The 13,551-nt window shown below is 43.9% G+C and overlaps 1 protein-coding gene across 1 annotated transcript in view; it reads left to right on the top strand.

Moving 5' to 3' along the window:
- Positions 1-817: 817 nt before the first annotated feature.
- The window catches only part of swap70b (switching B cell complex subunit SWAP70b), a 23,202-nt gene continuing 10,468 nt past the window's right edge, over positions 818-13,551 (top strand). The window contains exons 1-8 of the mRNA XM_076271480.1: positions 818-981; positions 1,613-1,753; positions 5,052-5,225; positions 5,864-6,091; positions 9,641-9,787; positions 10,356-10,464; positions 11,402-11,583; positions 13,532-13,551. The exon at positions 13,532-13,551 is cut by the window's right edge and continues 88 nt beyond it. Coding sequence (XP_076127595.1) covers positions 886-981; positions 1,613-1,753; positions 5,052-5,225; positions 5,864-6,091; positions 9,641-9,787; positions 10,356-10,464; positions 11,402-11,583; positions 13,532-13,551 — 1,097 coding nt within the window. The 5' untranslated portion in view covers positions 818-885. The remainder of the gene's footprint in view (positions 982-1,612; positions 1,754-5,051; positions 5,226-5,863; positions 6,092-9,640; positions 9,788-10,355; positions 10,465-11,401; positions 11,584-13,531) is intronic.

Here is a 13,551-nt window from a genome sequence, read left to right as displayed (position 1 = left end):
TTTGCAAAAAAAGCCATAGTTACAAAAAATGTGCTTATGCAATCAGAAAAAACTGTAAATCCCTTGCTATATTCTCCAACTTTATGGGGTGTCATAGAAGAATATTACAAGCTCTTTTATTGGCAAATGAAGCCTAGAGGTTGGATTTTCCTAATTCATTTTATTGTGAGATTACACAATTACGGTTTTTAGTCAACTTTAGCAGAGGTGCCAATAATTCTGGAGGGTATAGCCTTACTGTATAGGCCTACAGATATAAATAATTCATACTCCTGGTGAATATTGATTTAATGTTAATTTTCTCTTGACCAGTAGGCCTAGGCTATGTTTGTTCTGACTGAAAATTACTGCCAAATGCCAAATACAAAGACAATGTGGTAGAAACATGGAATCAGAAAAAGAAGCGTTTTTATCTTTTAACATTTTTATGAAAAGTGGCGTGTCCAAACTTATTCATACACTTTTTAAATAATCAATGGCAACATCTTTATTTGCCATCACAGCTCTCAAAATGGTTCTTATAATACCAAGCCTCTCTCCACAATGATTGTAGAACGCACTTTTTAAAGCAGCTATCCGGGTTTTGAGGCAGGAACGATTCGTTGCCATCACTCTGGCCTTGCCTTGTGCTCACTTTTTTATGGATTGAGGTCTGGACTCTGGCTGGGCCACTCGAAGAGACTGCTATAATTTCTTCCGTATTTTCATTGTCAAGTCCATTACTCTGGCGCTGTGAGGTGCTAGAACCTCAGATGTGATATCGCCTCCAGCCACGCAAGTGCATCGCACCGGTCATGTGACCACGACATTGTATCCCTATTGAAAAACTTTCCTCCTCTCCTCCGAAGTAAGTACGCAGAGCAAGCTGTGGGAGCTAAACTAAAGATGGCATTACGGGACGAACTTTTAAAGGCGATATGGCACGCTTTCACGGCTTTGGACGTTGATAAGAGTGGAAAGGTGTCAAAATCACAGCTAAAGGTACGCACAGGTCGAATTTATTTTATCACATTATTTCTCCGGGACGAGGCACCTGACCAGACCGTTCACTCAGGACATCCACTGACTGACAAGTGTTGTCGAGTAGCCAGCCTTGTCAATACTGGAACTCTCATGTTGATGCTGTAAAAAGAACCTCGTGTTTGGTGAAGCCAAAAGTAGGCTATAGGCCTAGACTAAAACAGATATGTAGACTATTTAAAAGTATTATCTGACAGCATGTTTGACGTTAGTTATTAAACTGTCAGTGTCTACTGCCCATCGTTTTGGAAAAGAGTTTGTGTGGCCTATTGTAAATCGATTGCACGTGTGTTTTGAGTTATAAAAATAACCATGTAACACTATAGCGTCATGGAAATACCTCGTCAGGAGAACGCAGATGATGTAGGCTACAGGGCTTGTTAATTCTCGTTAATATTGGTAACACATTGATATTAATTGATAAAGTAGTACTTATGTAGTAGCCTACTAAAGATGCTATATTGAATTACTGTGAGGTGCACTTTGCGAATGTGTAAGACATTTTCAAGCTGGCTAAGAGCGATGAATGAGAAACAGATAAGATAAGGTAACCACAACTTTGATTCATCCACATACTTTTTGTGTTCTTCAGGTTCTCTCCCATAACTTGTGTACTGTGATGAAAATCCCACATGACCCAGTGGCCCTGGAGGAACATTTTAAAGATGATGACGAGGGACCTGTGTCGAACCAGGGATACATGCCCTACCTGAACACTTTTATCCTGGACAAGGTGAGCAGCTCTCTCCGTCAACTCTTGAGAAGGCATTCTCCTTCAGTGGTCAATGGAGTGTCACTGGAACAAGAATGAAACAAATTCGTCGGATGCCTTTGCTTCTGATGTCATGGAAGTCAGTGGCTCTCACCCCTACTCAGACATGCTTCAGTTGTTAGCAACATATCAAAAGTTATAAGAAAGATGTTTAGATAATGCAACATTGTGAAATCCACTTCAGAATGTCTCTCAGTGGTAAAGGATACATCAGTGATGTTCTGAAAATTCTTACTGCTTTAGTAGTAATTAAGTTGCAAACTTGGACTTGGTGAACGCATGTACGTTATTCCTCGGCCCAAGATGATGTTAATTGTTGCGTGTCTCAATATTGCAACATGATTGCTTTGAGTGTGTTGGCTTTTGCAAGAGGAATTAGATGAGGGAACCACGTTTCACAACAGTTTGCGCACAACACTGGACGTACCCGCCCAAGTTGCACACAGAAGAACCCGAGAGTGACCTGCCTTAGAATGTCAGCTCACGTTTGACATGTACAGACACTCGATCGGGTGCCTCTAGGAAGCAGTTCTTGAAATGCACTGCTAATTTTGTATCCCTGTTGTTCCTCAGGATTGCTCTCAGGCATAATGAGTGAATCGGGTGGATGTGTGACGGGGTTTTTGTCAGGCTTCATGGTACTTGGGTTGTGTGTGTTTGTCTTTCTAAGCCCCCCCATCCCCAAACTGCGCCTCTCTTTGTGAGACACCACACACACACACTCGCATGCACGCACACAGACATCCCCCACCACAGCACAGGGTCTGTGCCAAATGGAGTTGTTAGTTGTTGTGAGAAAACCAGCCTTCAGTAACTCAGCCCCACTGCCACACTGCTCAACCACAAGTGAGGCCTATAGCACGTGAAAAACACACTCCCTGTGTGCATCCAGACCAGAGTCAGCAGTTTTTTGTCCTTGCAGTGATATGAACATTGTTGTGGTCAGACGACCTTGAGCACTCTGCAGCGTAGATGCTGAGCTATAGCGTATCTTCTGATAAGTCCTTTGCCTTGACTGCTTCACGTAAACAACGGATACTTTCTGTAAAAACAAAGAGTAAAAGTGTGTGTGTGTGTGTGTGTGTGTGTGTGTTTTAATGTAGAATGCCGTGGTTGAGCTGAGAAATAAAGTTCTGCCCTTCGCGCTCTCTAATTCTGGAATGCATTGTTAGCTGGCTACTCGCTGTAGGAAGGCAAACAAAAGAAAGTGGGTCTACACAAACAGTCCACCAAAATTAGAGCGACCTAACAAAATACGTGTGTGAGGGGGGGATAGAAAGAAAGAGAGAGAGTGTGTGAGAAAGAGAATCTAATTTAGTGTGAGTTCATTTTAGCTTCTGAGGTGGTTTGTGTGGTGTGGTGCGGTGCAGTGTCACGCTTCACATTGTCACAGCTAAAGTATTTTAAAATGCACTCCTAGTAGACATGACACTGTGCGCCTATGATCTTCTCTGTCCTATGTTTGTGCCTTTTGCTGTTGCACCTGCCATTTGTCTGCGCAGTCCCCATCCTTTCTCCTTATTTCCAAGGAGGAATAACATTCAAGCTACAATGCAGAGGAGACCTTAGGTAGGAATTAATACTGCATCAATGAAAAATACAGGGTTCCCACTGGTAATGGAATTTCTGGAATATTATATATACCCTTCATTATAAACTAGGTCATGGAAATTCAATTTTTTGTCAGGGAAAAGTCATGGAATTTTACACTTCACTTAGAGTGGGAACCCTGATAATAATGCCAGAGGATCAAAGTGCAGAAGTTATAAGTTCTAGTCAAAGTGTAGTACTGGTTTCCTGGTGTCTACTTAAAATTAAGAGTCCCAGCTGATTCGAGTGGGAGTTGGGGTGGGGGGCGTGATAAGGTGCTGTTTGTAAATCTCGTAAGGTGCCTGGTCTGCAGAATTCAAATGAGCAGCTTTATCTGGAGCTGAGCTAAAGCAATTGGCACTTGGGACTTGACAAGGCTCCCATTGTAGAGTCACCAGGCAATGAATGAGTATGTGTGTGTGTGTGTGTGTGTGTGTGTGTGTGTGTGTGTGTGTGTGTGTGTGTGTGTGTGTGTGTGTGTCAGGATGGCACACGCTTACACACATATGAATATGTGTAGCGTGTAAAGAAGCTGCTCTGTCTTAACCCCGTCTTTCACAACCTTAGGCTGCTGCTGTGTGTGTCTATAGCCTACAGTAGACTGGATTGTTGACAGACAGAAGTTGTGTCTGTCCTCCCATCCCTCTGTGTCAGGTTGACTCAGAAGCTCAGCTCGAAATAGTTGGAGTTGTGACTGATTCAGAGATGATTGCCTCTCAGCTGACGCAAAGTATTTACAACTGCCGCCATTAGCCTAGGCCTATCTGTTTGATATCTGATTAATGGATGAAAATGCACTGTCATTTAGTGATGATCTAATGAGCTATATTCAGAGATGATGAACAATGTGTCAGATCCGTTTAAATCGTATATCTAAGGTTTAAACTTAGAGGCATAAGAATGTTTGTGTTCTGTCCTCCAAACCAAGCTAACACAATATTGTTGGTCACTAATTGCTGGCTGATATTTTGGCTTAATATGTTGATAGTTATAATGTATATTATCTGATTGTGATGTTTTCATGACATTTTGTTTATCTTTGCTGATGCCTGTGAAGTAGTTTGTCACCATACAAACAGTATCTTTGCACAAGGTCATGTTGCATGAAGTGGGCTATATTTATTTGGGCTAGTTTGTTGTGAATATAACATGTTTGATACATTGCATGGTCAGACTTGCTAAAACAATAATGCCCATGAAATCTTGAAGATAGATAGAGATGTGGTCTCTAGAAGGCTCTATAAAAATATGGACTTATTTGTTAGTGTCATTTCAAAGGAGTTTGCCAGGCACTTGATGTGTCCCATTGTCTGGAGAGATTTTACTGAATACTTGCCCGTAGTTTCCTCTACTGAAAACTTGCCAATGGTTTCCTTAGCAACGCTAGTGTTCAAAGCCTGAGGAGAGTATTTCCTATTAGCAGAACTGTTTGTGCCTTGCATAGTTTACCCCCCCCCCCCCCTTCAGAATAAAGGCAGTGATCAAATGTTCAGGACATCTTGTATCCCCCAGTCCTGTCCTCTGAGTTTGTGCTTATCTGGGGTAACTTCACTTAATCTTTTGTTCTGCAGTGAGAAGATATGTTAACGTTAATTCTTTCTATATTTGAGATGAACTCAGTCTGTCGATTTGCTCAATGTTCATGCCAAAAATGCTGTCCTAACTACAGGTCCAGGACAACTTTGACCGTGTGGATTTCAATAGGATGTGTTGGACTCTGTGTGCTCGCAAAAACCTCAACAGAAATCATCTCCTCATCTCTGACGATGATGCCTTTAAGATATGGTGCATTTTTAATTTCCTGTCCGAAGATCGCTACCCCCTGATAATGGTTGCAGAAGAGGTAAGACTGTTTGGAAAACCCCACGGAAACTAAAACTAAAACACACGTCAGTATTCAGTAAGGTATGTCTGGCAACACTTACGGAAACTTGGCCGGAGTCAACCTTCTCGTCTGATTTTTACAGTAGATGTCTTGTAGTTGTTTTGGGGATGAACAATTTTTTGGAGAAAATATTACACTGGGTTCTGAATGAATCACTGGGTTCAATTATTGAGTTTTTCTTGAATCCTTCTACCTAGGGTTAGGCCTGAGGCTAGTGGAATAAGGCCCATGGCTCTTGTAAAACAACCCGAACCAGTTTCCCAACATCGCTCACTAAGAGGAAGTGCACAGCTTCCTGTTGTATCAGAGATTTTAAGGATTTATTAAAGGGCAACAATGACTAGGGGAAGTTTGCCACAGTTATAAGATGCCAGGCTGTTTTCACAATCACAAACATTTAACGCTAACTTAAAGTTTTCTTTTGACACTTAAATATTGATAGCTTGCATGCTTTTGATTTGGGTAAATTCTGTTTCATATTTTTATTGTGGAGTGTAAACAATGCTGTTACTATAAAAAGGTCCTCACCATGTGACTGGATTGTAACTGACTGGACGGCTTTTTTGTATCTGTTGCATCACTTCTTCTCGCCTCAGATCGAGTACCTCTTGCGTAAGCTGACTGAGGCCATGGGGGGCAGCTGGATCGAGGAGAAATTCGAGGACTACAAGCTACAGCTGGGCAGCAAGCAGCAGTGCCTGAACGCCTGGGAGATAATTGACCTTGTGGGTAAGGGCCACTTCAGCAAAGGCATGGACCGCCAGACCCTCTCCATGGGCATCAATGAGGTCTTCCAGGAGCTCATCCTGGATGTCCTGAAGCAGGTGAGGGCCTCGTTACCTTTGGGTGCCTGCTACATTTATATTTATTCATTTAGCAGACGCTTTTCATCCAAAGTAACGTAGATATGTCAATTATATTACAAGGGACTACATTGTCCCCGGAGCAACTCGGAGTTAAGTTCCTTGCTCAAGGGCACAACGGTGGAAGCCGGGAATTGAACCCACAACTTTTCAGGCTACTGCATGCTAGCCCAGCTCCTTAACCTCTACACTAGCACCACCAAAGTCCCTTTAGGCAAGTCCCTCCACTCGGCGGCCATATTGCAACGCACTTTGGGCACTTATCGGGCATCTATTTCGGGCAGAACAGCGTGTGCGCAAGACTTGACGACACCAACCTCCAACAACACCAACAACACATGATTGGAACGATGCATTCACACATCGACTTTTGGCAGTGGAAGGGTGTAGACAACTGTCATATTAGTGTTACAGACTAACCCCATGCATTGCTATGTAGGATTTGTAGGAGTGCTGTGTCTCCTCATTATAAAGTCTATGCCACTGCCCCTAGAGGGCATTTGCAGCTGTACAGTCAGTCACGTTTGGGTTTAAATGTCCCTCAGCTCTTTGTTTTACCGTTTTATCAAACTGCATCACGAACAGATCACTGTTTGCTCAAAAATCTTGTTTTGACTGCACAATCAGGAATGCAAACCCAAGTCACAGCTTTGGTGGTGAAAGTGTGTGAAAACGTTGTGCATCACCACTGTTAGTTACATACTCTTAAGCAGGGATCACATTGACTAGTGGCAGAGTTCCTATTGTTTGCTATGGTTCGGCAGCGGCAACAGTTGGAGCAGTGCATAGCGCTAGCATCAAACAATTTGAGAGCTGAACTTGGTTCTAACGCAAGGCTCATCAATATCAGTTTAGGCAATAATTATAATAATAATAATACCTTCGACTTATATAGCGCCTTTCATGGTACCCAAGGTCGCTTTACAACACATGGATGGGGGGACCTCACTAGTAACCACCACCAATGTGTAGCACCCACCTGGGTGATGCACGGCAGCCATTATGCGCCAGAACGCTCACCACACACCAGCTTGAGGTGGAGAGTGAGGGAGTGAATGAGCCAATTACAGAGTGGGATGATTAGGGGGCCAGATTGAATGAGCTAGGTTGGGAATTTAGCCAGGACACCGGGGAACCCCCTACTCTTTACGATAAGTGCCATGGGATCTTTTTAATGACCACAGTGAGTCAGGACCTCGGTTTAACGTCTCAGCCGAAGGACGGCATCTCCTACAGTGCAGTGTCCCCGTCACAGCACTGGGGCATTGGGATCGATCTTTTTTGGCCAGAGGGAAGAGTGCCACCTACTGGCCACCCACCAACACCACTTCCAGCAGCAACCTAGTTTTCCAAGGAGGTCTCCCATCCAAGTACTAACCAGGCCCACACCTGCTTAGCTTCAGTAATTCAGCTAAGACAAGGTATCCATTGGTCTGGCTGCTGGCCATAATAGAACAAACATAGACTGTTCCGGTAACTTAGGAACAAGATAGAACTTATTATGGTCTGAGCGTTGCGTAATGCTTTAGCACATTTGTTTCCAATGTGATCCCCACCTTGCACACAAGCACTATCTGCTGAATCTGAGTCTGGTAAACAGTGGCATTGGAGATGAGCCTGCCCTTTCAGACAACTATTAGGGAAATGAGGGAAACTTGAGAAAACAGTTGAGAGAACTCCACCAGGTCCAAGCATGCCACGTCTCCATATCAGGAACTAGACTGCTGGGGCATGGTGTGAGCTGTTACCAAGTCTTAAAGTGTTTCAAGCGATTCTCACAGCCATTTGCCACTGGAGTAAAAGCAAATGCCTAACAGTGCGGTTTTGCTAATAGTGCTGTTGTTCGCCTAAGCTGTAATGACTTGTCAGTCCTTTGTGAGCTACTTTGTCAAAGTGAAGCGCTTGTGTCACATTTCATTTGAGCTTAGGAAATCCCTTGTTCTTTCCCAGCTCTGCCACAAAAACAGGCCAATTATCTTATCCTAATCAGCCTAATTAGTCATCTTGGTAAGGTGGAGGCATTAAGTTGGCTTCACTGTTGAGCGGGCACAAATAATGCACTGCAGTTCTGTCCTGTCAGTGGGAAATACGCACCTTCTTTTCGTTTGAGTGGATGACCCTTTCAGTGACCTCCCTTATGTGTGTGTGTGTGTGTGTGTGTGTGTGTGTGTGTGTATACGTGTGTGTGTGTGTGTGTGTGTGTATACGTGTGTGTGTGTGTGTGTGTGTGTGTGTATATGTGTGTGTGTGCGTGTGTGTATATGTGTGCGTGTGTGTGATCTCCTTAATGCTGTATGTGTGTGTGTGTGTGTGTGTGTGTGTGTGTGTGTGTGTGTGTGTGTGTGTGTGTGTGTGTATATGTGTGTGTGTGTGTATATGTGTGTGTGTGCGTGTGTGTATATGTGTGCGTGTGTGATCTCCTTAATGCTGTATATGTGTGTGTGTGTGTGTTTAGGCAGGGCAGTGGCTGGATAGGAGGGAGGCTGCTGTTTTAACGGCTCATCCCCATGTGAGACGAGCACGAGGGGTGCGACTCTGAGCCGTGCAGCTGCTGTGAATGGGGCGCATTGATGTGCTCTAGCCTTTTTTCTGCTTCTCTCTCCCTCTATCTCTCTCTCCTTTTATCTCGATACCTCTCTGTACTTCCCTCTTTCTCTCTCTACCCTTTTCTCTATATCTCTCTCTCCCTTGTCTCTCCATTTTTCTCTCTCTCTCCCCCTGTCTCTCTCTCCCTTCTTCTCTCTCTCTCTCCCTCTCTCTCTCTGTCTGTCTGTCTGTCTGTCTGTCTGTCTGTCTCTACCCTGCCATGTTTTTGAGAGGGCAGGACGGAGTCTGTGGAGTATGAAGAGCAGCAGTGTGAACACAGCTGTGCTATGTGGGGGGGAAACACAGTGTACCGAGAAACCTTAAAAACAGCAGAAGAATAACCCTGTATTCTGTATGACGCGTTTTGTCAAGCCCTTCCCTGTGTCAGTTAAAAGCCTTTTGAATGCTATGAATCACTATGGAAACGCCAGGAAATTCCGGGGGGATACGTTCACTTTCCAAAAGTCATTGGTGATAGCTTAGCATTGATGGCTATTGTGGATATTTGTGTTGAATTAGCCACAGCGTTCTTGTCCAGGGGACGAGACATTCTAAGTGTTTTGAAATGTGGTAAAAGTGGGCACAGCCTAGGCTTCTAAGTATGGAAGTAGGAAATGATGACTATGGGGGTTTTTCTTCACTGGAAAGACAACCAGAGGTATGTGGGATAGTCCCTAAGACACTGACAAGGATAAAGGTCAAGTGTTAGTTAGCAAGTGTCAATGGTAAGGAGGAGTTAAAGTAATTAACAAGTATGGAAAACAAGTGGGGGTGCGAAAGATGCTGTAGACTGCAGCTCCAGGACCTTGTGTGGCTGACTAGTCTTAGGTCTCCTGCCTGCCTGCCTGCCTGCCTGCCTGCCTGGCTGTGCTGTGCTGTGCTGTGCTGTGCTGTGATGGATCGTCCTCGTTCTTGTGTTTGCAGGGCTACATGTTGAAGAAGGGCCATAAGAGGAAAAACTGGATGGAGCGCTGGTTCCTGCTGAAGCCCACCTTGATCTCGTACTACGTGAGTGAGGACCTGACGGAGAAGAAGGGAGACATCCTGCTCGACGGGAACTGCTGTGTGGAGGTCAGCATTCGGCTGTGAGGGTCATGACCTTGCTCTGATGGATAGATAGATAGATAAAATGATAGATAGATAGATAGATAGATAGATGGATAGAAAGAAAGACTAAAAAGTGGTTGACCTTGCCCTCTGGTCAGCCAGGGTACATTATGAGTCATACTAATCTTTATGCATCTCTACAGCAGAGTGGCTTCCCCTCTGAAATTTGCCCTATGATTTAATGAAGCATGCACACTTGATTTTTACCTTAGTGCCTCTTTAACAAAATATATATATTTTTTAAAAAGGGCCTTACAGAAATAACAAACAGTTTTTTTTGTACATGCATACATCAGTGTTTGCTTATATTTATGCAAGTAGTGACTCTGGTAAGGTAAATTGGTGGATGAGACAATATGAATTGGACAATTGAATAGTTTAGTAATAAATTAGTAATAAATAAACGTATCTTTATTTGATGGCAGCGTATTGATAAAACAAAGTATAAATATACTGCCATATCGATATATATTTTTTATCCCACCCTTTATCTCAATGCAAGTTACAAGCTAAACCCTCTTTCTCCCAACAGTCTTTACCAGACAAGGAGGGGAAGAAGTGTCTGTTGTACATTAAATGCTCAGAGAAGAGTTTCGAGATCAGCGCGTCAGACAAGAAGAAGAAACAAGAGTGGATCCAGGGTAAGACAATGGCTTGGGTTCTATCTAAACAAGAATGGATCCAGGGTAAGACTGGCTTGGGTTCTATCTAAACAAGAGTGGATCCATGGTAAGACTGGCTTGGGTTCTATCCAAATCATTTGCATATTTTCAGAGCATCCATTTTGCTCTGCATACTCCATATTCAGCTAAATAAATCTGTGCTTGTTTCCATCAGATGCACTATAAAAAATAATACCAAGACAGGTTTTAGTCCTTTTGAACAGTAGTGGGCTAAACACTTGTCATTGTCTAAGCCAAGGCGACTTAAATGGAAGCATGTACTGGTACTAAAATTGCAACAAACCTAATGTCAATATAACTAGATCATTTTCTATCAACCTTATTCACATTTTGCCCTATGTGTATTGGCAGTTAAAACACCCTCTTTGAGGGAATAAACTTGTAATTTAACCTAGAAGAATGGACATTTCTAGTGCATCCACACAGTATGTCCTATTTCCGTGCTTTGAATTTTGTATAAAATAGTTGATTGGAGACATACTAAGAGACAGGCCTTCACCATGACCCAAAGCTGTGAAACTGAGAGTGAGAGTGGGAGTGGGGTGTCTATGAAAAGTAAATAGGTCTCTGCATTCTTTTGCTAAAGTACGTTTACAGTATAGTGCATGTTACTAGCTCATTATAGTCAGTGCTGATTATAAAAAAAGCTCTCATTGAGGTAAGAATGAACAGTTAAATGTTTTACTATAACACACACACACACACACACACACACACAGCCAACTGTCACAATCCACTGTGCGAAACTTTCTTTTGACGTCGCTTTGCCACTTATTGTATTGTTTTTGCACTCTTTATTCTCTTCTTTCTTGTCTTTCTCTCTAATTGTTTTGACTCTTGCCCCCTTCTCTCTCTCTCTCTCTCTCTCTCTCTCTCTCTCTCTGTCTCTGTCCAGCCATCCAGACGTGTGTCCTGCTGCTGAAGATGGGCCGACCAGCGCCACACCGCGAGGCCCGTCAGAAGCGGCGTGAGCTGCGGCAGAAGCAGCAGGCGGAGCAGGAGCTGATGGAGCTGCGCATGCGGGAGCTGCAGATGGCCAACGAGAGCAAGCAGCACGAGCTGGAGGCCATGAGGAAGGTACAGGGCATCGCACTACTGGCCATCTATTGGTCACCCATCTAGAAGCCACTTACAGTAAACTAACTACAGAAACAATCATTGCTGGAGCACATCCGAGTGGGGGTTAAGAACACGTTTAGGGCGCCAGTCGCCACGTCGGATAGATACACTGCACAGCACCTTGAAAGTATGATTTAAAAGCATGCGCCATAAATGTAAAACCCAGCATCCATACTGGGTATGGCCTGTAGTTGGAATCATCAGCAGGTGTGATGTGGGCTCCAGTATCTTTTTTCAGGTCAATTGCAATGGAGACAACAAGGCTCACTCTGCACAGGATCCTTGCTCTCCACAGCACAGTTGAAACAGAGGTGACAGTAACAGTGACAGTGACAGTGTCAAACCTCAACGACCCACTGACACCCTGACCGTGTGTCACTTGCGAACTGATACGGCGCACCAGAGTGAATGTGGGCCATTGAGCAGGACCAGTCAAACAATTAAGGGTGACAATGAAGAAGCTGACACTGTCACACCAGACTGAGAGAGTGGAGGGAGGGTCACAAGAGTCACAAGTTTCGCCACAGAAACTCTCTTTCTCTTGTTTTCCGCATCATTTGCTATTCATGAGTGTATTTATAGTCATAAAGTCAGTGGTTTCACCCTCGGTAGCTCCTCTTGGGGGGTGGGTGGCTGGAGGGGTGTAGTTATTATTTCTTACTTAACCCCTCTTGACTTTTGGTTTCTTTCAGCTGTTTTAATCCTGCTGAGCTTCTTTAGTCAAGCTGTGCTCTTACAGTTTAGCAACACATTCCAAAAGATTAATACCCCCTACCACTGCTTTGGTCATACTTAGCGACAAAAGCCACCCCTGTTTGGCACATACCCTGGGCATGTAAGGTTGGCCTGAGGTAATGTTAGGTGTATAATAGAGCTAAATAAAGAAAAGCACACACGTGCAGGGCACGATACTGTATTTCATACTCGCTGAGTCATGGGGAAATGAAGGATCCACCTCCATTGTGAGATAAAAGACTATTGTTACACTTGGGACAATGGGACTCTTGGAGGTCAGGAGAAACTGCAGTCCCAGAGATGCCTCCTTGTCTGTCTGGCACAGACAGGTTTGTGAGGCGATCATTGTTGAACGCGTTTGTCTCAAGAGCTGCAGAGGCTATGGCGAGTGGCCTGCGAAAACAAACAGTGACATAGCTAACTGGGGAGCCTTCAACTTAAGAGCATGCAGTGTCATCGTGGCATCAGATACACTCTGACAGGACAAGTTTCCCCTTTGTCTGCCCCACATTGTGCTTTATAACAAGCATCTGAATGAGAAAACAATCTGCCATTGAGGTATGTCTGTGCCTATCTCTTACCACCTCCCCATCACTGCCGCCCACCTTCACAATCCCACCGAGGGGCGGGGGCAACACAGGACAATACACACCCTTGGCTTGGAGAGGGGAAACAATACCCTGTCTGTTACTGGGGGTATCTGGGGGGGAGGGGGGGGGGGGTATCTGGAGTTCACACCTAAGTGATGACTGAAACCAGGCGCTAGATACCCCTAAAGAGGAAAAAGACAAAAATGGGACACATTATACCTGTCTGTTGACAGTGTGTATTTTGGACATATTGTGTATTCAATGCATTGTGTGTATTTGTAAATGTTATACATATATAATGTTATATGTTATACTTATAAATCAAATATTTATACAGCTTTGCAAGCCTTTTTCTGTTTAGTTAATATATGATTCTAATTGAATGTCCCACTTACTCTTACCAACCCCCAACCAAAGCAAACAGTCAGGCTGTCCCATGTTGTTGGGTGATTCAGTTCACTCTTTTTGTTAATGTTTAAAAACGTGTCTACTTTTGTGTGGTTTGCTTCCTGGTTTTACCACCTCCTCTTTGTACAGTGTTTATTCAGTAGGCATGTCTGTGTGTGTGTGTGTGTTCTCAGAAATTGGAGGAGGCATCAGC

This window comes from Alosa pseudoharengus, unplaced genomic scaffold (genome assembly GCF_046254945.1).
Source record: "Alosa pseudoharengus isolate Yale_2024_CS ecotype anadromous, Long Island Sound unplaced genomic scaffold, YU_APseudo_1.1 YU_APseudo_1.1_scf_10, whole genome shotgun sequence".
NCBI classification, from domain to species: Eukaryota; Metazoa; Chordata; class Actinopteri; order Clupeiformes; family Clupeidae; genus Alosa; species Alosa pseudoharengus.
Note: the sequence above shows the minus strand (reverse complement) of the source record. Positions and strands in the feature narration are given on the sequence as shown.